This window comes from Mandrillus leucophaeus, unplaced genomic scaffold (assembly GCF_000951045.1).
Source record: "Mandrillus leucophaeus isolate KB7577 unplaced genomic scaffold, Mleu.le_1.0 Scaffold12, whole genome shotgun sequence".
Lineage (NCBI taxonomy): Eukaryota > Metazoa > Chordata > Mammalia > Primates > Cercopithecidae > Mandrillus > Mandrillus leucophaeus.
Window position 1 is genome coordinate 8,151,742 of NW_012100320.1, and position 23,766 is coordinate 8,175,507.

The following is a 23,766-nucleotide window of genomic DNA, read 5'->3' on the forward strand; positions in this document are numbered from 1 at the left end:
ATGCCATCCTCCTGCCTCAGCCTCCTGAGTAGCTGGAACTACAGGTGCCCGTCACCATGCCCGGCTAATTTTTTGTATATTTAGTAGAGACGGGGTTTCACCATGTTAGCCAGGATGGTCTCGATCTCTTGACCTCGTGATCCGCCCGCCTCGGCCTCCCAAAGTGCTGGGATTACAGGCATGAGCCACTGTGCCCAGCCCGAGATGGAGTCTTGCTCTGTCGCCCAAGCTGGAGTGTAGTGGCGCGATCTCGGCTCACTGCAAGCTCCGCCTCCCAGGTTCACTCCATTCTCCTGCCTAAGCCTCTCGAGTGGCTGAGACTACAGGTGCCCGCCACCATGCCTGATTTTTTGTATTTTTAGTAGAGACGGGGTTTCACCGTGTTAGCCAGGATGGTCTTGATATCCTGACCTCATGATCCACCTGCCTCGGCCTCCCAAAGTGCTGGGATTACAGGCCTGAGCCACCGCACCTGGCCAGTGGGTGGTTCTTTGTTTTTTTTTTTGTTTTTAAATTTTTATTTTATTGAGACGGTCTTACTCTGTTACCCAGGAGGGAATGCAGTGATGTGATCATGGCTCATTGCAGCCTCAAACTCCTGGGCTCAATTGATTCTCCCGTTTCAGCCTTCTGAGTAGCTGGGACTACAGGTGTGCACCACCATGCCTGTCTAATTTTTAACAATTTTTTTGTAGAGATGGGTTCTCCTTATGTTGCCCAGGGTGGTCTCAAATTCCTGGGCGCTCTCTCACCTTGGCCACCCCAAAGTCTTGGGATTACAGGAATGAACCACTGTAACCGGCCTCAATGGATGGTTTAAGCATAATTGTCCTCCATTAGATAATTTAGAGGCTAAGTTTATAGTTATACTGGTTTGGTATCAATCTATTACAATACCCTGATTTCTTTAAGAATGAGGAAAGTTGTATTCAATTAGTCTGGGTGCGGTGGCTCACACCTGTAATCCTGGCAATTTGGGAGGCCAAGGCATGTGGATCACTGGAGCCCAGGAGTTCAAGACCAGCTTTGGCAACATGATGAAACTCCATCTCTACAAAAAATACAAAAAATTAGCTGGGTGTGGTGCATCTGTAGTTCCAAGCTACTTGGAGGCTGAGGTGGGAGAACTGCTTGAGCCCTGATCTCACCACTATACTCCAGCCTGGACAACAGAGAAGCTGTCTCAAAAAAAAAAAAAGTCTGTTTTTAGTATTGTAGGTCAGTATTGGGTCCTTGAAATGTTATTTCAGTATTTATTAGTGGTAAAAATTGGCTTCTAGAGATGGGAAAATTCTGAACATAAGCCAGTTGAAGGCTTTAAATAGATATCTAGCCAATCTATATATGTGTTTTTTAAAATCTATGCATGTTATGTCTCGTTACCTTTTTGTAGTTTTTTAAAAAATTAATAGAGTTGTACATACTTTTTGGGTATATGTGATATTTTGATAGATGTATACAGTGTGATCAAATCAGTGTAACTGGGTTTTCTGTCACCTTGCATGTTGTGTTTTATGTTAATAACCATGTATTGAGTACCTACTGTGTGCCAGGAATTAAACACAGATACAAAGGACACAGTCCTGCTGGGGAGAGCCCATCCTAGTAGAAAAGATCAGTAGATAAACTAGATTTTTTGAGTAGAGTATGATGGGAGTGCAGGGTAGGGCTGCCTAAACCAATCTGGGAGTGAGAAGGTGACAAATTGAGTAGGAGTGAGCTGTATGAAGAAGGATAGGATTAAAGGCAACATTCCTGTCCCAGGAGGCAGTTGCTTAGTCCTGAGATAATATGGCAGAGTCAAAGTAGCTGAAGTAGAGGATGTAGGTTGGTGAACTGTGAGAACTGAGGCAGGAAAGCAAGGCAAGGTCATGAAGACCCTTGTCTTTCATACCAAGAAGTTTGAATTTTATCTTGAAGGAATAATGTTAGCTGCCAACTATTAAGGGTCTAGTGTGTATTGTAGTATCTAGATACAATAGATAGGTAGGATTGTATCATACCCATTTTACAGATGAGAAAATGGGTTTGGGAAGGTTAAATTTCTCAAGGCTGGAGCCAGGTTGGTTGGACTTTCACAGCTTGTGTCTTTATACTGTGTCATACAGCCTCCCCTTAAAGAAGGATTAGTCTTTTAGAAAGATCATTTTGCCAGTGTAGAGAAATAATTTACCAGGGGCGAGCCTGAATATATGAAAGAGCAGTTAGGAGCCTTTTGCAGCAATTCAGGCAAGCAATTGTGTGACCTGGAGGCAAAGCTCAGACAACACTGAGAGCTACTTAGGAAGTAGGTCCACCTGGATGTGGAGAATAAGGAGGTGTTTGATTGAGGAGAAGCGGTTTTAGGAGCAGGTATAGGCAGTTAATGAGTTGTGTTTGAAATGTTCAATTTATGCAAGTGAAAGTGCCTTGTAATTGGATGCAGAGGTACATGGATTTGGAAGGAGAGAGATTTGACTTGAGGTTTGTAGGTTTAGGCTTTGCCAATAGAAAAATGATTGAAGCAATTGGGTGAGATTAAAATAATTCATAGCGAATGGAGAGGAACAAGCTGAGAGCAGAAGCTTGAGGAACAACAGGCCCTTGATTATTAGCTTGGGAAGGACAGAGAAGGGTGATAACTAAAAGGGATTTGAGGGATTATGCAATGATGAAAAATACACACACACACATTATATATGTATATTAGAAGACAGTAAAGACTTGAGTTTATTCATATGCTGAAGAGATGTTTAAGTCCAGCGGTGAGAAATGGGGCCTTCAGAGCTGCCCCTACCCTGGGCCAAAGGACCCTTACAATTTGTCTGAATCACTTGAATTTAATGAGAGTGGACTGTGTGTGCGCTGTCTGTCATTGTCTACCCAGTGCCGCTTACCTACTAGGTGTTAAGAAACATGAAAGTGATGATTATTGGTGGAGCATGATCCCAGAAGTGGCAGGAAAATCTGAATCTAGATCCAAGAAGAAGGATTAACTTTGATGGGACAAGAGTTGGCTTGGGAAGAAAGTTAAAACTTGAAGTTTTGGATGCTTTGGGGAAAAGCTAGAAAGGACTGTTAGTGTAAGTGTGGGTAAGGTGCAGGTATGACAAGAGTTAGGGAGTGAGAGCAGAAAAGGATATGGTAGTTGGGGCATGTGGCAGAGGCTCCAGGTTCTTAGAGGTGGTACACTTCTGAGGGATAGGGTTTGGCCTGTCAGCTGTAATGGAATAGAGATAAAGATTTACCGGAGTTGGGACATTGGGACCCTGTGACTACAGCATATGAGAATGATTGTTGTTCTCATGGATACCGAAATAAACCAGGGGCTGGCATGTAGGAGGAACATTTCAAGGCAATAGGGAGGAACTAGGAAAATGTTGCTGGCCTCTCCCTCTGTTTACCATACTTGTAGAATGTCAGCCTTTAGAAACCAAATAGCTTTTTTTATTCCAAAAGTCTACAGGGCTGCAGCAGGGGATAAACGGTTAGGTTGCAGGGCTGTATGCCATGGATGTAGGGTGAAGCCTGTGGACCTTTCCTGGTATAGTATTTCTGAAGGTATAGCACAGAGAGAATTACAGAGAAAACCAATTGCATTGAAATGTGTTTTAAAAGTATTCTTAAGTTTGTCATACAGAAATTTGTGTGCTTCTTTATTAATACCTTAAAGACACAGCAGCAGGTCTGATTAAATAAATGCAGTGTAATGATGAACATAAATATCTTGATGAGCAACAAACTGTAATGTGCTATAAAAATATCTGTAGTTTGTATTGATACCAATTACAGGTACTACTAATGCTGTGATTTTTGGCCTGCATTCATGATTGAAGGAACTAGTGAATTCCAGTTAGAGTTTGGTAAAAATAAATAATGTAATTTATTTTCCATCTAAGTATGCAGACACCCCATAGTGTTCCCCCGGACAACGTCGACCTCAAGTTAAGAACCCCTGACCACTAGGGAAAGCTATCAATGGATTATTTTGTGAGAGATTTGAAGTTGCAGGGAAATCTGTTAATAAGAACATGAGTTCCTGAGAGCACAGTGGAAGAAGAAAGAACATTAGGAGTTTGGGTCAAGGAACATAAATCATGAATCATGGAATATTACAGAGGTACAGATGAGTTCTCTATTTTGGGAGTTGTATCAACGATCCTCTGTATCCTTGGGAGGCCAAGGGTAAAAGCATAATCGAGTTAGCTGACCTCAATCAAAGTTCCATAATCAACTCATTCTCATGGGGTCTAATCAGATGAGAGCTGCATTCGTGAATGCTTGATTAGACTGTTAGACTTGCCTTGGCTCAGAAATCCAAATAAGAGCGGTCAGAAGTAACAAGTATGCCACCTAAGAAATCCTTGCTGAGATGTAGAGGGGACAGAGTTAGCTGATTCCGAAGACATTTGACTGTTAGAAACAGCAGGAGAGCTCCTGTAGATGCAGGGAGAGCTTCAGACTCTTGCATGCTTCCTATGAAAATCTAATACCTGATTATCTGAGCTGGAATGATTTCATCCCAAAACCACACCCCCCAAGCCTCAACCCATCTGTGTGAAAATTGTCTTCTGTGAAACTGGTCCCTGGTGCCAGAAAGGTTGGGGACCTGCTGCTTTAGAGAATATATTTTATTTATTTATTTATTTATTTTATTATTTTTATTTTTTAGCCACATAAAAGGCAGCACACAGTAATTTCAAAATCATCTCCTGAACTTAGAATCGATGGGTCAGGGTAGACACCCTAAGTACATAGGTGAAATCTTCATTAATTGTTCACTTCTTAAGTACAAATTTAAATTAATAGATTGTGTACAGCAGTGTTTTTCCACATTTCCCTGGTAAGAATCATTTGGAGTGCTCTGTAAACACAGCTTCACTGGAGATTAATCCCATCAAATTGATTTAGTGGCTCTGGAATAGGCCAGTAATTTGGAAATTTTTATTTTTACAAATGCTTCCTGATGATGACCAAGTCCAAGGAAATTTGGGAAACACTGATCTGGAACATAACTTTTGGTTTTCTCTAAAGTTTTTAAGTCTTGAACTACTGATCATCTTAGAGATAACCCACTGAAAAGTCTTCTCCAATCCAGTTTTATGAAAGAAAACTCTTTAGAACATTTGGTTTGATAAAATTTTTTTCAAAGCACCAGAAGTATTTTACTTTGGCTTTTTAAATTTCTGGCCCATCCGTTCTAGTTCACATTTTCTTGAAGAATCCATCTTCTTTGAGTTGAGCTGTAGCAATCTAATCATTTTTTAAAAATAGTTGGTTTCTTATTAAAGATTTGTGACATTTACTAGCTGTTGCTTGCTTTTGTCTTGCTCCCATCTCCCTGAAACTTCTTAAGAAATGACTCAATATTCTGGCCTTTCCACCTTAAATCTCATACTGACCATGCCGTGTATGCCAGCCTGGATCTCATCGTTTTCTTTAACCGGTCCAACTCCCTTTGGTGTCCCAGTCAAGATAATATTTCCTTCCAAGGTCGTGATCTTAGAAACATGGTTGATGATGTCGGAGGATGGAAAAAATCATGGAGGATGTATCACCCTCCTGTCTTGAGTTCGCCGTTGACTTTGAGTCACAGCCTCAGGTTGGGAGGATCAGGGATCTTCTCCTTGGGCACAAACGTGCTGACTGGGCAGGAGGCCGTAAAGCTCTTAGCCAGAGCCCAGAGCAGCCCCTTCTTCTCACACTCGTCCTGCACGTCCCTGGCAGTCATGTCCAGGCACAGGGCATAGCTGCTAATGTAGTCCATAGCTGTGCGGCCATGCTTGCCTATCATCACACCCAACTCCAGCTTGTGTTGCAAGTTGGCGACTGTACGCGGGCATGCGGATGGGCGAGCCCTCAGGTGTATAGGCCATGGACAGTTTCAGGAACAGCATGGGCTCATTCAACACTGCGCTGTCATCTCCCTGGCGTGGTCCCCGTAGTTCCTCCCCACGCAGATGATATTCTTCCCCACCCCAAGAATCGGGACAGTGGCCTGGGGGTCGCCATGATTCCTGCCAATTGCCTAGAGAATATATTTTAATATGAGGATATTAAACATCTGTATCAAAGATATTCCTTCAGAGAATTTAGGATTTGGAAGAAACCTTATAGTCATTAACTGTAATGTTGCATTTTGTGGAAAATCCTGTTGATAGAATCCCTGAAGGATGGCTGTTTAACCTTCCCAGAAATACTGCTATTGAAAGAGAGCCTGGACCGTGCATAGACATCTCTTTATATTGAGCCATAAAAATTTGTTATTTATAATTTCTATCTAATAGTTGTTTGAAGTTGAGATTTTATAGGCAAACAGAACACACTCTAGCTACTATATTGTTGTTCTAAAATAGCGTCTATGTATATTTTTCTGTCAGGTAATATTAATCAGTCACTAATGACGCTAAGAACATGTATGGATGTCCTGAGAGAGAACCAAATGTATGGAACTAACAAGGTAAGCAGCAACCTTCTCTGATCTTTTGTGTAGTTTCATTTGTGTGCATTTTTTTGCTCTGATCTTTTGTGTGGTTTCATTTGTGTGCATTTTTTTGTGTAACACATTTGGATTTGAATGTCTTTGTAGATGGTTCCATATCGGGATTCAAAGTTAACCCATCTGTTCAAGAACTACTTTGATGGGGAAGGAAAAGTGCGGATGATCGTGTGTGTGAATCCCAAGGCTGAAGATTATGAAGAAAACTTGGTAATTTTAATGTAGTTGTCCTATAAAGTCTTGAGTTTTTCTTGGGAAAAGTTATTTGGATGAGAAGAATGATATTTTGAATGTTTTATAAATTGATAGAGAACCATTGATTGTAGAAGTAAAGTAGGCTTGGTGTGGTGGCTCATGCTTCTAATCTCAACACACTGGGAGGCTGAGGTGGGGTGATCAGTTGGGCCTACCCGGGAGGTTGAAGCTGCAGTGAGTCATGTTCATGCCACTGCACTCCAGCCTGGTGACAGTGAGACTGTGTCTCACATAAATGAAAATAAGCAATCTTTGTTTCATGTAGTCATTTCTGGGACTTGGATATCCTTATTTTTTTTTAAACTCCATTTGTTTTGTGTTTTAGCAAGTCATGAGATTTGCAGAAGTGACTCAAGAAGTTGAAGTAGCAAGACCCGTAGACAAGGCAATATGTGGTTTAACGCCTGGAAGGCGATACAGAAACCAGCCTCGAGGTCCAATTGGAAATGGTATGATTTGGTGTCGTATCATTTGTTCACTCATCGGTCTGTCTCTTTCTCTCTTTTTTCAAAAAAATTATTTCATATAAGAGAAATGTTTACATACCTTCTGAAAAACCAAGCACATAGTAATTTGAACAAAATTTAAATGAGCTTATTTTGCATACTATGATTCTCATTTTTAGGGAAGTAAACTTATATCAGCTCAAGAAATTGCAATGGTTAGTTGGACTGGGGCTGTATTCAGTGTTAAACTTGTTTAAATAAGCTCTTTCTCTCCTATGTAACTTTTTGTAATTTGCTGTAATTCAATACAGAACCATTGGTTACTGACGTGGTTTTGCAGAGTTTTCCACCTTTGCCATCATGTGAAATTTTGGATATCAACGATGAGCAGACACTTCCAAGGCTGATTGAAGCCTTAGAGAAACGACATCACCTACGACAAATGATGATTGATGAGTTTAACAAACAATGTAAGGGCAAAACTATTTGCAATAATTTTATTTAATTAATTTTTTGTTTTGTTTTTTTGAGACACAGTTTCACTCTGTCCCCCAGGCTGGAGTGCAGTGGCACAATCTCAGTTCACTGCAACTTCCGCCTCCCGGGTTCAAGCGATTCTCCTGCCTCAGCCTCCCAAGTAGACTACAGGCACATGCCACCATGCCTGGCTAATTTTTGTACTATTAGTAGAGACGGGGTTTCGCCATGTTGGCCAGGCTGGTCTCAAACTCCTGACCTCAAGTGATCCGCCCGCCTCGGCCTCCCAAAGTGCTGGGATTACAGGCATGAGCCACCACTCCCGGCCAGTTTGCAATAATTGTAACTTCTGAAATTGAATGTATTTTCAATGAATCTGAGTTTATATGGTAGATTGCATCTTTAAGAAAGTTAAAGAAAATTGTGTCTTGGTACCTTTGAAGGACTCAAGGCATTGTTTGATTAGAATGACAAGGGATTTTTCCACAGCTCTTTTTTGTATTCTAAGGAAGTCAAAAAGAAAAAAGTGAGCGTGTGTTCTTTCTTTTGTTTTTTACCAACAGTAGTGGAGACACAAAGAAATATTTTTTAGTTTCCCCTGTCTACATAGTAGGGATTGTAATTGTTTCTACCTTAGGATGTGTTGTAAAGATAAATAAGATAAAGTATGAAGATTCTGTATAACAGTAAACTCTGGTACATAGTGAACGTATCTCAGTGAATGAATGTATCTACTTTTTTTTTTTTTTTGAGACTGAGTCTCGCTCTGTTGCCCAGGTTAGAGTGCAATAGTGCAATCTTGGCTCGCTGCAACCTCCTCTCCCAGGTTCAAGCAATTCTGCCTCAGCCTTCTGAGCAGCTGGGATTACAGGTGCGCGCCACTGCACCCAACTAATTTTTGTATTTTTAGTAGAGACGAGGTTTCACCATGTTGGTCAGGCTGATCTCAAACTCCTGACCTCGTGATCCACCCACCTCAGCCTCCCAAAGTGCTGGGATTACAGACATGAGCCACCACGCCTGGCTCTACTATTTTTATTATCATTATTCATTTGAATCTTTACCAAAAAGTTGTGAGATAAAGTGGTATTTAAATTTCCATCCTGAAATGAAATTTGCTCAGAAATATTAATTAACTTGCCTAAGTCATAACTAGTAAGTGATGTACGAGGGATTTCAGCTCAGGTTTAATTAATCCCAAATACAGTGTTATTTCTATTTTGCATTTGTTGTTGTGAAGCAAAGTACCTGTAAGGATTGGGAAGAGAATGCTATAGTGACAATGAAAGACTTGAATATTTTTTTTAGCATTTAACAGAAAGCTTCTGTGACTATCTTGTCAATTTGAGAATTAAGCTCCTGATTTCCCTCTAAACTTGTTTTCTCATTATAGACTGATTCTCACAGAGATTTGCTGAATAACTACATTTTATCTAGTGTCTGCTAACAAGTTGCTATCATTGTTTGTTTTAGAACTGGTGTAAAACTTGGCCTGTATGTTTTTGTTTCAGCTAATGCTTTTAAAGCTTTGTTACAAGAATTTGACAATGCTGTTTTAAGTAAAGAAAACCACATGCAAGGGAAACTAAATGAAAAGGAAAAGATGATCTCAGGACAGAAATTGGAAATAGAACGACTGGAAAAGAAAAACAAAACTTTAGAATATAAGGTTTGTTTTGACATTATTATGATAGATGTATGTGCTGGTGTTTTAGCACTGGTCTCTGAGGGAGCTATTGTGCTCCAACGGCCTGTAAATGCTGCTCATTAAGAGTTCTTGGTCGGGTGCGGTAGCTGTAATCTCAACACTTTGGGAGGCTGAGGTGGCCAGATCATCTGAGGTCAGGAGTTCAAGAACGAGACTGGCCAACATGGCGAAACCTCGTCTCTACTAAAAAAGTACAAAAATTAGCTGGGTGTGATGGCGAGCGCCTGTAATCCCAGCTATTCAGGAGGTTGAGGCAGGAGAATCGCTTGAACCCAGGAGGTGGGGGTTGTAGTGAGCCAAGCTTGAGCCATTGCACTCCAGCCTGGGCGACAAGAGCCAAGACTCCGTCTCAAGAAAAAAAAAGGTTTCTCAGGCTGAGTGCAGAGGCTCATGCCTATAGTCTCAGTACATTGGGAGGCCAAGGCAGGCAGATCACTTGAGCCCAGAAGTTCCAGACCAGACTGGGCAACATGGCGAAATCCCATATCTACAAAAAAATTAGCCAGGCATGGTGGTGCACACCTGTAGTCCCAGCTACTCAGAAGATTGAGATGGGAGAATAGCTTGAGTCTGGGAGGTTGAGGCTGCAGTGAGCTGGGATTGCACGACTGCACTCCAGCCTAGATGACAGAGCAAGAGCCTGTCTCAAAAAAAAAAAAAAGTTCTCAATTGGTTATTTACTAATCCTCATCCCATGCTAAGGAGGAAATGTGAGTGAAATGAAGAATCATATGTTCTTTAATTTTATGAGAGTTTTAACAGTTGAAAAGGATATTCTCTGACCCAAACAAGGGAGCTTTCTAGAGCTTAGCTTTGGTTGTAGCTTGCTTTTTGATTTATTAGAAATATTTCCTTAGTATGCTGTTTTTAATGAGATAAATGATTAAATGAAATGGTATAAAAGTGCCAGCATAGTACCTTGGACATAACAGATACTCAGTAAAGCTTAATTTGATCTGTATTTGGTTTACAAATCAGATTGTAAAAGTATAAACTCAGGATTAATCTCTTACTATGGGGTAGAAGGGAATACCATTTTGTTGAGAAGCATTGCAGCACTATGTAATATATGTTTGTTCTCTCATTTACAGAGGGTCATTTAGAGGTTTGGTGGGGGTACACATTCATAAGAGAAGTTAGTCTCAACCAATATAGTCTTTTTTTAATTCTGAAAATAGCCTAAAAACTCAATTTTAGGCATTCATTTTAGAAGAAAGTAATTTTCACATGAAATTAGTTATAAATGTCTCTGAGTGAGGAACTTGTTTAACGTGTTTTCATTTCTGAGAATGGGGGTGGGAATTCAGATGAAATGTTAGAGAAAAAAGTGCTTTCTCCATGATTTTTCTTTCCACAAATATGCTTGTATAAGCAAATTAAGGAAGATTATTTTATAGTGACATGAAATGTTTATATGCCAAATATTGAACATAGTGGTCTACCTTCCTAGATTGAGATTTTAGAGAAAACAACTACTATCTATGAAGAAGATAAACGCAATTTGCAACAGGAACTTGAAACTCAGAACCAGAAACTTCAGCGACAGTTTTCTGACAAACGCAGATTAGAAGCCAGGTTGCAAGGCATGGTGACAGAAACGACAATGAAGTGGGAGAAAGAATGTGTGAGTGTCATTTGGGTAGTGCTTGCCTCAGAGTCGGATGATTTATTTTACATTGTAGTTAGGTTCAATATTTTGAATTATTGTATTTGTGGTAGGGTTTTGGTGATGGTTGTTAACTCTCAGGAAGAATTGGAGAACTGTCATTTTTAGGAAATAAAGTGATTGGCTAATCTGGTATACTCGTTTGCTGTGATTGAATGATAATATACATTGCCATTGATAATCTGTAGGAGCGTAGAGTGGCAGCCAAACAGCTGGAGATGCAGAATAAACTCTGGGTTAAAGATGAAAAACTGAAACAACTGAAGGCTATTGTTACTGAACCTAAAACTGAGAAGCCAGAGAGACCCTCTCGGGAGCGAGATAGAGAAAAAGTTACTCAAAGATCTGTTTCTCCATCACCTGTGCCTGTAAGTTATTTGTAATTGTGTAGTAACTTTGTACTACAGATATTTTGTTCAGATTAGATGACTATTTCTATGAGAATTTTTACATTTTATAATACTTACATTTCTGAAATTTCTCTTTAAAAATATTTTAAAATTTAGAATAAACACAAATTTAGCACAAAAAATTAGTACAAATAATTATTTGTAATGTTAAGTCTTCATGTGCTAACATTATAGAAAAGTAATGAATTGTTTCTCTCAGTTTTTCAGTCTTGCTCATTAATTTTTCTCCAATTTTTCTAGCTTTCTAGTAACTATATTGCTCAGATTTCCAACGGCCAGCAACTCATGAGCCAGCCACAGCTACATAGGCGCTCTAACTCTTGCAGCAGCATTTCTGTAGCTTCCTGTATTTCGGAATGGGAGCAGAAAATTCCTACGTACAACACACCTCTCAAAGTCACATCTATTGCAAGGCGTAGGCAGCAGGAGCCAGGACAAAGCAAAACTTGTATCGTGTCAGACAGAAGGCGAGGGATGTACTGGACTGAAGGCAGGGAGGTGGTTCCTACATTCAGAAATGAGATAGAAATAGAAGAGGATCATTGCTGCAGGGTTAGTGCCAGTATTATTTTAACACATTGTAGCAATAGATTTTATCTTCTTTGTTTTTTGTAACTTGTGTCTGAAAGTTCATTGGAAAAATGGTTGGGCTATAGTATAAAAAAGGTCTGATTTCTCAGTTAATTTGAAAGATTGACTCACTGAAATTGAGGCCTGGCTCTTCATCTGAAAAAGCCTAAACATATCTGGCAGCAGAAGTGTGTTCAGTGAATACAGGTCAATTTGGTGCATGCCAGAGTAGTGTGAGCTTTTCAGTTGCATAAGCTAATAAGCTTTGCACAAAATTGGTTACTGTGTTTTAAAGCATACTTTCCATATTTTTCTTTTGGTTCCCCTTCCCCAAATTAGATTTTTTTGTACCTCCTTTCGAGCCCTAGTTTTAAAAATTGTTTTCCCAAATTTTTATTTTGAAAAATTTCAGACCCAAAGCAAAGTAGAAAGAATAGTATGGTAATGTCTTTCCCTCCTTGCCTACGTTTACCAGTTGTTACTTCATGTAGATACATAAACTTTATTTCCCTAAGCCTTGTAAAAGGAAATCACAGACTTAGAGACACTTAATCTCTAAGAATAAGGACATTGTACTACCTAGCCACAATCTTTATCACATCCAAGAAAATCAACATTAATTAAATAATTATCCTCTATTGGGACATGCATTTGTCCCAAAATTGGCTTTTCTTTTTTAAGACAGGGTCTCACTCTGTCACCCAGGATGGAGTGCAGTGGCATGATTATGGCTCACTGCAGCCTCAGTCTTCCTGAGCTGAAGTCATCCTCTCACCTCAGCCTCCCGAGTAGCTGAGACTACAGGCATGCCACCACGCTGATTTTTTATTTTCAGTAGAGACAAGGTCTCACCATGTTGCCCAGGCTGGTGTTGAACTCTTGAACTCCAGCAATCCTCCTGCCTTGGCCTCCAAAGGTGCTGAGATTACAGGCAAGCCACTGTACCCAGCCAGCTTTTTTGTCAATCCATGATATGAAAGTGTATGCATTGCATATCATGATTATGTCTTTTATCTCTTTTAATATAAAATAGTCTCACCCTGTCCCCCTACTTTTTTTATTTTTGTGACATTGACTATTTTCACTGAAGAGTCTAGGCCAATTATTTTAAAACTACTGATTTCCATGCCCAATAAATTGCTTTTAATCGAGGCATTTATCTCAATTAACAAGGACTTTGTCTCACATTCAAGGGTATTTAAATAAATTCACTTTCATATTTCTCTTCTTAAAGATTAAGGTAAAGTTTCTTTTGAATCTGAATAAATGGACCAAGTTAATGTTTGTGGATTTTATATTTAGTAAAATCTTAACAAAGCTCTTTTAGAATTTTTCTTCTAAATCTTACAGTAAACATTTACTTTAGATTTTCTTATATAAGTCAGGGTATAGATGAATGTTCATTTAGGTGGCCCAAATTCCTGATTATTAAGGGATGGTGATGAATCCCAAGTTATTTACCAGGGAAACCAATGATTCTAAGGTCTGTTAAGTTCTTTACTTTGCAGATTTTTCCTTAAACATTTTTAGACAGCAAATTAGGTAAATGGTCATTCTGACCAACTCTAGTAAGTCATTTTATGACAGTTTATAGGCTGAAAACTATTCAAGCCTTGTTTATGCCTTGCAAACAGTAATGAGATATCTAATTTGGCTATGAGATATTTAAGGGAATTTACTAGAGATTCTTACGTGAAATCAAACTATTTAGAAGTGCAGCAGAAAAGTTACTATAAGGTTAGTATCTGTGCGTCTAAGTTTGTTGGTCAAAAATTATGTCAAGTGGACTAAATTTATACTTGAGTGAGGAAAAAAATTTAAATATTTATTTCATAAATGCTAGTAGATCGTATGAATTATCATCTTTCCGAAGCTTGTTTCATCATATGTTTACTGTTAAATGTTTGAAGAAAACCCTCGCTTTTGCTAAATGGTAGATGATAAGGACCAGACTTTCGTGTTCAACATTAAATAAATCATTGTTAGAATGAAATGTTTCCTGTTTGTCTTGAGGCTCAGCATCTTTAATGGCAAACTGTATTGCCCATGTCTTGGAGCTGTCACTAGTGCTGCATTTGTATGACTATATAGGGAAAATGATTCAGTTCCTCAGATGTGCATTTTGAAATTGAGGTCTTCATACTTGACTAGCTTTGACGGATTTGGCCTGTGATAGACTTTTTCCATTTGCTTTCAGTTTTGTTTTTTGGGGTTTTTTTGTTGTTGTTTGTTTGTTTGTTTGGTTTTTTTTGAGATGAGGTCTTCATCTGTTGCCCAGGTTGGAGTGCAGTGGCATCATCTAGGCTCACGGCAGCCTTGACCTTCCAGGCTCAAGCAATCGTTCTACCTCAGCCTCCTCAGCAGCTGGGACCACAGACATGTGCTATCACACCTGGCTAATTTTTAAAATTTTTGTGGAAATTTACACAACATTTAAATTTTTTGTAGAAATTTGTAGAAATCACCCGAGACGAAAAGACGCCCGAGAAATTCTTCTTACGTTGCCTAGGCTGGTCTTGGGTGATCCTTCTCCTACCTCAGCCTCACAAATGTTAGAATTACAGGTGTGTGCCACTGCACCCAGCCCCGTTTTCAGTTTTACAAACAGGAGATGTTCTTCAAACTATAACTATGGCATATATGTGAAATATTATTTTCTTAGGCTGAATGTGCTTAACTTAACTTTGCCAGATTTACATGACATTTGACCAGAAGCAACTTGTTTGTTTTTGAGGCAGGGTCTCATTCTGTTGCCCAGGCTGGAGTGCAGTGGTGCGATCTTGGCTCACTGCAATTTCCACCTCCTGGGCTCAAGTGATCCATCCACCTCAGCCTCCTGAGTAGCTGGGACTACAGGCACGTGTCACCAAGCCCAGCTAATTTTTTTGTGTATTTTTTTGTAGAGTCTGGGTTTCACCATGTTGCCTAGGCTGGACTTGAACTTCTGAGTTCAATTGATTCCTCCACCTCAGCCTTCCAAAGTGCTGAGATTACAGGCATGTGCCACCATGCCTGGCCTGGCAACTAGTTTTTTATTGTATGATAAGAGACTGATTTGACGCTGTATTATTTATTTGTTTCTTGGAACCTGTATGAAATGTTTGGGGGAAAAATTAGTTGGTATATTGTAGCCATTATTGTATTTGAACTTTTCATGAAGTTCTGTTTTGAGGTTTTAAAATCTTAACTGAAAGCACTCAGAAGTATTTCACATTTCTTTAATCATTTTATTCATATGGTTCTTATTATACCTTATGTTCTTTGGATTGTTTTCTGTTTTGTTTAGAAACCTAGAAAATGTATAGGGCTTTCATTGATCTTATTGAAGATTTTAACAGAGTTGTGGACGTAATAGATTACCTCTCAATAGCAGGGATAAATAATGGTTTTTGATCAAAAATATGAAATGAGTTGTTTGTCCTGAATGACCCCCAAGCAGGAAAGACTTGCAGCATTACCAGAATTTTTTCTTTTATCCTTTGTTGAAAGGGAAACTCCCAGGTAGAATGTGTAACATACAAGTTGGCATTAAAGATGTTTGTTGGTTTTGTGTTTAAATGCAAAGATGTTTAAATTACTTGAATAAAATATTTAGCTTTGGAAAGGTTTGCTATGATACTGTCATCAACTAATGTAGCCGAACCTGCTGCACTTCTAATAATACCCTTTAATTAATTATGGGTTATGCTTGTTTCTCAGTTCCTCTTTCAACCTGATCAGAACGCACCACCAATTCGTCTCCGACACAGACGATCACGCTCTGCAGGAGACAGATGGGTAGATCATAAGCCCGCCTCTAACATGCAAACTGAAACAGTCATGCAGCCACATGTCCCTCATGCCATCACAGTATCTGTTGCAAATGAAAAGGCACTAGCTAAGTGTGAGAAGTACATGCTGACCCACCAGGAACTAGCCTCCGATGGGGAGATTGAAACTAAACTAATTAAGGTAAACTAATTTTCACGGGAGAAAAAAATATATTAAAAAATTCAACAAAAGTCAATTTGTCCTGCTACTCCTTTAGTGGCACACAGGCAGTGTCAACTGGAACATCAATGAGTATTTGATATAACCTTTTTGTTAGCAGAAAATTAGTCACTGCTTAGGTTTTAAGTCTGCCAAAGTGGGACTAAGTATGCTTTAAATAGGTGTAGATTCTTCAGTTTCTTAGAATTCTAGATCCATGATGTACTTTAATTTTTAATGACTATATTTAGTTTTAACCACGACTTAAAAAGTAAATCTAAGCAAAGAACTCCCATTGCTCTCTGTCAGTTCAAGATAAAAAAACAAAAACAAAATAAAACAAAATCTATGTTAAAATTTGACCCATCAAAATTACTCAGTATTGAGCTGCCTAAAGCTGTTTTGAAGAGACTTGCTTGCCCATAGAAGAATTCTCCTTTGATCATAAGAGTCAGTGAATAATCAGGAAAGTAAAAGATAATACCAAAAAAAAAAAACTTTTTATTTCAAGTTCAATTTAGAGTTTTTGTTCTTATAATTAGCTACAAATGAGACTATACTGTCATTTGAATATGGGCAACAGGGGGCACTCAGAGAAGAAAGTGCCATGTCTTAGAGCATGTAGAAATTTCCAGCAAATTTCTTGATCCTTAGTGCAGTTTAGTTTTTAAATTACAGGTAGAGCAAAAGAAATATTTTTTTCTGCAATTATGAATGTCACTGATTACATTGTATTGGACTTCTTTTGTTTGTGAGAGATACATACTCAAATTTCTAAATTATTTTGATAGTACAGACTCAGCAAGTACCAAGTACCATCTGATTTTGTGGATGGGAATTTCTATAAAATAGAATCATGAGAACAATTTGAAATATATATGTGTGTTTTTCATTTGGGTGTATCAACGTGTAACAGTGACCTTTTCTTTTGACTTTAGGGTGATATTTATAAAACAAGGGGTGGTGGACAATCTGTTCAGTTTACTGATATTGAGACTTTAAAGCAAGAATCACCAAATGGGTAAGTAACCATCAAAAATCTCTGTATAAAAGTTGGTCATTTTCTTCGCTGCTTATTTCTGAGGAACAGAACAGCCTGTGAAATGTATCATTAATTCTCCAAAGGGATGTAGATAGTATTTCCCTACCTCTAATATTTTTCCTCTTCTTAGATGCAAAAATAATTGTTGCATCATGTTTCCCCTTTTTCAGTAGTCGAAAACGAAGATCTTCCACAGTAGCACCTGCCCAACCAGATGGTGCAGAGTCTGAATGGACCGATGTAGAAACAAGGGTAGGGGAAAAATTAAATATTTCTCTGCTTACTAAAATTAGGTTTGTCACGTTTTAAACTCCACAGCTCTAGATTTTTATGCTCTTTGAAAACGCTGAGGTATAATCTCACATTGCCAGTGCACCATGTAGGCCTATTCCTAGAATAACAAGAATCCACTTCATCAGGAACCCCCTTGCAACTGTTACTCCTGAGGAGAAGCTCTTGGAAAGAACATGGGAAGGTAGGGGTCAGGAGGCTAAGCTATGGCCTTAGCCACCAACTCTCTTCACGAACTTATCTAAAATGAGATGAGTTACCTAGATGACCTCTAAAGACCCTTCTGACTCACAACATTTGTGGCCTGTGCCAGAAATAAATTACAAGTGACTGATGTTTTACAATAAGAGTCTTTGCTGAACTAGAAAGCAATACTGCATTTCACTTAGGTGTAGAGCCCACTGAATAACTGTATTTTATAGACTATTGAGAGGAGCTGATCTTTTTCCTCTTGTCATTTTCCTCTCAGTGTTCCGTGGCTGTGGAGATGAAAGCAGGATCCCAACTGGGACCTGGATATCAGCATCACGCACAACCCAAGTGAGCACTGACTGTAACTGGGGTCTTGCTGTGTGCTTTTTTCCTCCTTTGGTCTTTACGTTGTTCTACCATCTATCCACTTGTTGTTCAGAACAAATATATGGTTTTGGTTTTCCCCTTGGACGATCTGGGCCCCCACAGGAAGACTGCAGTAGGCAGCTGGAATACTGAGAGCCTCAGAAGGCTGGATAAGAGCAATCAGAGCTGCAAGGCAGGCGGTGGGGGAAGATTGGTGGCTCTTGTTCATATTCTGCCAATGCTCATAAAGCTTTCTGAGGCCGAACTGAGAGTACCTCTAAGGAGGGAAGGCTAAAGGCTTAAGTTGGGGACTAGACAGCTTTGTGTAAATCATTGTTTTCTGACTTGCTTCTTGGTCTTGGTGTAGCAATAAGTGTTCACTAAAATAAATAACACTGAATGGAAGAATTTATAGTAGGGAAGGAATTGTACCTTTTCCTCTTCTGTTAAACTCATACTCAGGAGTCTGACCCAGTCTTTTTCCATATTTTAATAAAATCCCTTCTTTACAAATACATGCATTCATATATAAAATGTTATAAACGTATATATACATATATACGTAGATATAACATTTTAAACATTTACATTCCTTAACGAGCAATTTAGAAGATTGTTGCAGCAGGATAAAGATGGGAAATCCTGTTTTCTAAATTTAATACTAAGATAAGCATATTTTATAAAAGTTGTTTGCTTTCTCAGAGGGACTTCTCAAAGACCTTCTAAAGATTGATTTGCTATGAATGTGTTACTAATTGCAAAGTTCAACTCTAAGTGCTGGTTGTTGTGTTTTAGGCGCAAAAAGCCATGAACTGACAGTCCCAGTATTGAAAGAACATTTTCATTTGTGTGGATGATTTCTCGAAAGCCATGCCAGAAGCAGTCTTCCAGGTCATCTTGTAGAACTCCAACTTTGTTGAAAATCACGGACCTCAGCTACATCATACACTGACCTAGAGCAAAGCTTTCCCTATGGTTCCAAAGACAACTAGTATTCAACAAACCTTGTATAGTATATGTTTTGCCATATTTAATATTAATAGCAGAGGAAGACTCCTTTTTTCATTGCTGTATGAATTTTTTATAATGCTTTGTTAAAATATATTTCATGTATACTTATAAACTAATTCACACAAGTGTTTGTCTTAGATGATTAAGGAAGAATATATCTAGATCATGCCTGATTTTTTTATTGTGACTTTTCCAGCCCTGGTCTGAATTTCTTAAGGTTTTACAAACAAATGCTGCTATTTATTAGCTGCAAGAATGCACTTTAGAACTATTTGACAATTCAAACTTTCAAAATAAAGATGTAAATGACTGGCCAATAATAACCATTTTAGGAAGGTGTTTTGAATTTTGTATGTATATATTCACTTTCTGACATTTAGATATGCCAAAAGGATTAAAATCAAAAGCACTAAGAATTACGTAGTTGTGTGATGGCCGTTCATTCAGCACGTCCTCCCAGCATCTGGCACAGTGGCCTGCATTCACCTGGCACTCATTGTTTGTGGGACAAATTGAAAGATAGCACTAAAAAATACAAGATAATATGTTAAATGGACAGTGCCTTTTTTATGTGACAACCATAATTATCTACATATTAAGTATGACTTCTAGACATTTAAACAAAAAACATTGGGGACAACATAAATTAGAAAAAATACTGTCGAAACTATGGTGAAATATCCCATTGCATGGGTGAACACACATTTTACTTGAATTTAATTTGGATTTGAGGCTGATTTTTTTTTTTTGAGGTGGAGTTTCGCTCTTGTTGCCCAGGCTGGAGTGCAATGGCACGATCTTGGCTCACCGCAACCTCTGCCTCCCGGGTCCAGGCAATTCTTCTGCCTTTTGTATTAGTAGATTATTCTGCTAATTCTGTATTTTTAGTAGAGACAGGGTTTCTTCATGTTGGTCAGACTGGTCTCGAACTCCCAATCTCAGCCGCCTGCCTCGGCCTCCCAAAGTGCTGGGATTACAGATGTGAGTCACCGTGCCCGACCACTTTTTTTTTTTTTTTTAACTAAAATGATAGTTTAATATTTTGTTATTCATAATAAAAGTGTGGTATTAGTCCTTGCCAAAAGCTGATTCAAAAGTTAAGGGAGAAGATAAAATGCACTAGTCACTCACAGTATAGTAGTAAACAATGTCATATATGTGTTTGTGTGTGTGTGTGTTGAGTTTTTTTGGGGGGGGGGAGGGGATGGATTTTTTGCTTTTACTGCCCAGGCTGGAGTGCAATGGCGTGATTTCAGCCACCACAACCTCCGCGTCCCAGGTTCAAGCAATTCTCCTGCCTCAGCCTCCCCAGTAGCTGGGATTACAGGCATCTGCCACCAGGCCCAGTTAATTTTGTATTTTTAGTAGAGACAGGGTTTCTCCATGTTGGTCAGGCTGGTCTCAAACTCCCAACCTCAGGTGATCAGCCCTTCTCAGCTTCCCAAACTGCTGGGATTACAGGCGTGAGCCAACACACCTGGCCTATATGTGTGTTTTTAGAATGCTTCAGAACACTAAGCGTTAAATTGCTATTGTAGTAGATACAGAATTTATTTCTTGATTTTCTTGTTTTTAATTTTTTTTCAGAAACAGGGTCTTGCTCTGTTGCACAGGCTGAAATGCAGGAGTGCAATCATGACTCACTATAACCTCAAACTCCTGGACTCAAGTGATCCTTCTGCCTCAGCCCCCCAAGTAGTTGGGACCACAGGTGCTCAGCACCATGCCCAGCTAATTAAAAAATTTTTTATTTTTGTAGAGATGGGGTCTTGCTATGTTGTCCAGGCTGGCTTTTTTCTTACTTTTTTGAGATGGGATCTCATTCTGTCACCCAGAAGGGAGTGCAATGACATGATCACAGCTCACTGTAGTCTCAGCCTCCCAGGCTCAAGCAATCCTCTCAGCCTCTCGAGTAGCTGCAACTACAGGCAAATGCCGGCACATCTGGCTAATTTTTTATTTTTGTAGAGATGGGGCCTTGCTCTGTGGCCTTGTCTAGTCTCAAACTCCTGACCTCAAGCAATCCTCCCAACCTGGCCTCCCAAAGTGCTAGGATTACAGGCATGAGCCACTGTACCCAGCCTGCTTTTTAAATTATTATTTAACAGAGACAGCCTGGGCATGGTGGCTCACACCTGTAATCCCAGCACTACAGGATGACTTGAGCTCAGTTCGAGACCAGCCTGAGCAACATGCTGAAATCCCATCCCTACAATTTAAAAATTAGCCATGCATGGCGGCACATACCTGTAGTCCCACCTACAGGGGAGGCTGAGGTGGGAGGATTGCCTGAGCCTGGGAGGCAGAGGTTGCAGTGAGCTGTGATGGCGCCACTGTGCTCCAGCCTGGGCAATGGAATGAGACCCTATCTCAAAAAAAAAAAAAAAAAAACACAAAGTAATAGGGACTGGGTCTCACTATGTTGCCCCAGGCTGGTCTTGAACTCCTGGGCTCAAGCAATCCTCCCGCCTTGGCCTCCCCAAAGTACTTGAATTGCAGGCATGAGCCACCATGCCCTGTCCCAACCCACTTAAAAAAAAAAAAAATTTAGCCAGACGCAGTGGTTCACGCCTGTAATCCCAGCACTTTGGGAAGCCAAGGTGGGCGAATCACCTGAGGTTAGGAGTTTGAGACCAGCCTGGCCAACATGGTGAAACCCCATTTCTATTAAAAATACAAAAAATTAGCCAGGTGTGGTGGCACGCGACTGTAATCCAAGCTACTCTGGAGGCTGTGTCAGGAGAATAGCTTGAACCTGGGAGGCAGAGGTTGCAGTGAGCCGAGATCGCGCCATTGCACTCCAGCCTGGGGAACGAGCAAAACTCCGTCTCAGGAAAAAAAAAAAAAATTTAAATGGCTTATTGCATAGTATTTTCAAAATATTAATGGGAAATTTTTACTATGATAGGAGAATATGGGGCAGTGGAATTTGTCTGAAGTAACTGTTGAATGCACTAAGTCCTTCAACAACACAAAAGGAAATGCATGAGTACTGACATTTTGCTTAGCTACTTCTCTTTAATAGCTGTGGTTAGTGCTTACTGTTTGATACCCTGTAAAGGTGCGTATACGTAGAGAAAACGATTATTTCCTCAGTGACCACAAAGTGCCACTTGCCAACCAGATCAGTTTTTTTTTGTTTGTTTGAGACGGAGTTTTGCTCTTGCTGCCCAAGCTGGAGTGCAATGGCACGATCTCGGCTCACTGCAACCTCCGCCTCCCGGGTTCACGCGATTCTCCTGCCTCAGCCTCCCTAGTAGCTGGGATTACAGGCACCCGCCACCACGCCTAGCTATTTTTTTGTATTTTAAGTAGAGACGAGGTTTCACTATGTTGGCCAGGCTGGTCTCGAACTCCTGACCTCAGGCGATCCACCCGCCTCAGCCTCCCAAACTGCTGAAATTGCAGGCATGAGCCACCGCGCCCGGCAGATCAGTTTTTTAAGTGCACTGCTGGAGGTACACAGTATTTTGGACTGACTCATTGTAGCTTTGGAAATGTTTGGATTTTTAAATAGCTTTAAGCTTTCTTGACCAAAATTCCACTATAATGGCTTCTTAGATTTGGATGAAAACTCAGTAGCTTTATTTTTAAAAAGTTTGATAGCTTTATAAAAACTTTTTTAAAAAATTCGGGATATGAAAATCTTTGTTTGTAGTTAAGATTGACCCAAATAGGACTCTAGATTGGTGGATTCCAACAGAAATGTTTCATCAGAGATGATTATTAAATAATGGGATGGACTAAATAAAGAAGGTTCCCGAAAAAAAAAAATCTTGAACTAACCTTCCAGTAAACTAAGCAAATTCCACGAGCAATGTAAAAGTGACCATTTTTGAAGGTAGGAATTTAAATTGGGTTCAGATAACAAATAACAGGTTGTATACAATTTACCCATAATCCCCCTTCCCCGAAGCACTAGGCGGTGAAGTTAGGCTTCTGGATTCCAACTCCACGCTCCACCGCGCGGAACTATGCAATCTTGGGTTAGTTACCAGGTCTAAAGCTTCTAGATTCCAAATCCACGCTCCACCGCGCGGTAACTACACTATCTTGGGCTAGTTACCGGCTCTAAGACTTAATTTTGCCATCTGCAAGATGGAGATAACATCCAACTCCTGCTGTGTGAGGATAACGTGAATCCTTGTAGAATGTGGCTCAGTGACTGGGATATAGTAAGCGCTCCACGGCTACTGCTATCATAATGCCGTTAGTTTGCTCGTTCTCCTACATCTACCTACATCTATCTATCTCACCCAAGGCCCAGCGCTAAGCAGCGACCTCCAAGGTGGGACGCAGCCTTTACCCTCAGGGTCAGCGCCGGCTGGGAAGGCCGCGACCTAACTGGGAGATTACGAACAATGTCACCACGGCCAGAGCGCAGCTCCTGCCAAGTGAAGCAGCTCATGGAACCAACGGCGGCGAAGTCCGAATACCTACGCAACCCTATCCTAAAAGTGTTTTTAACCGTCTCAAGTCCTATAATTTAACAAAATAAAGTGAGACCGTAACTCTTGGCGCTGAGAAACTTTCTCAACAGGAAGAACGAATCAGGCGGAGCGCGCAGGCGTCTTCAATCGGTCCTGGGTCCGCCTCTTCCGCCCGGTGCGGGCGCCGATTGGTCCGCGTGGTCACATAAGAGACTGCGCATAGGCGCGAGAACCCCTTTCCTCAGCTGTCGCGAAGGTGCTCGGTCCTTCCGAGAAAGCTAAGGCCGCGTTGGAGTGAGGGCCTCACTTCATCCGGCGACTAGCACCGCGTCCGGCAGCGCCAGCCCCACACTTGCCCGCGCTATGGCCTCCGTCTCCGAGCTCGCCTGCATCTACTCGGCCCTCATTCTGCATGATGATGAGGTGACCGTCACGGTGAGTGCGGGCCCGGGTCG

General features: G+C 40.2%; 2 protein-coding genes and 1 pseudogene across 9 annotated transcripts in view; 2 read left to right on the plus strand and 1 right to left on the minus strand.

Moving 5' to 3' along the window:
- The window catches only part of KIF23 (kinesin family member 23), a 34,507-nt gene extending 15,210 nt beyond the window's left edge, over positions 1 to 19,297 (plus strand). Inside the window, exons 11-23 of one of the 4 annotated variants that reach the window (XM_011968904.1) lie at positions 6,360 to 6,439; positions 6,569 to 6,688; positions 7,059 to 7,182; positions 7,491 to 7,649; positions 9,168 to 9,325; positions 10,815 to 10,988; positions 11,219 to 11,398; positions 11,681 to 11,992; positions 15,710 to 15,961; positions 16,918 to 17,000; positions 17,192 to 17,273; positions 17,782 to 17,852; positions 18,666 to 19,297. In XM_011968904.1, coding sequence (XP_011824294.1) covers positions 6,360 to 6,439; positions 6,569 to 6,688; positions 7,059 to 7,182; positions 7,491 to 7,649; positions 9,168 to 9,325; positions 10,815 to 10,988; positions 11,219 to 11,398; positions 11,681 to 11,992; positions 15,710 to 15,961; positions 16,918 to 17,000; positions 17,192 to 17,273; positions 17,782 to 17,852; positions 18,666 to 18,681 — 1,811 coding nt within the window. In that variant the 3' untranslated portion in view covers positions 18,682 to 19,297. The remainder of the gene's footprint in view (positions 1 to 6,359; positions 6,440 to 6,568; positions 6,689 to 7,058; positions 7,183 to 7,490; positions 7,650 to 9,167; positions 9,326 to 10,814; positions 10,989 to 11,218; positions 11,399 to 11,680; positions 11,993 to 15,709; positions 15,962 to 16,917; positions 17,001 to 17,191; positions 17,274 to 17,781; positions 17,853 to 18,665) is intronic. The other 3 variants (XM_011968911.1, XM_011968918.1, XM_011968925.1) reach the window with 3 other exon arrangements.
- Positions 5,343 to 6,233, minus strand: LOC105531294 (annotated as a pseudogene).
- Positions 19,298 to 23,516: 4,219 nt separating the features above from the next.
- The window catches only part of RPLP1 (ribosomal protein, large, P1), a 5,388-nt gene continuing 5,138 nt past the window's right edge, over positions 23,517 to 23,766 (plus strand). For 2 of the 5 annotated variants that reach the window (XM_011968960.1, XM_011968967.1), the window contains exon 1: positions 23,542 to 23,746. In XM_011968960.1, coding sequence (XP_011824350.1) covers positions 23,675 to 23,746 — 72 coding nt within the window. In that variant the 5' untranslated portion in view covers positions 23,542 to 23,674. Of the gene's footprint in view, positions 23,747 to 23,766 lie in introns of all 5 variants that reach the window. The other 3 variants (XM_011968946.1, XM_011968954.1, XM_011968937.1) reach the window with 3 other exon arrangements.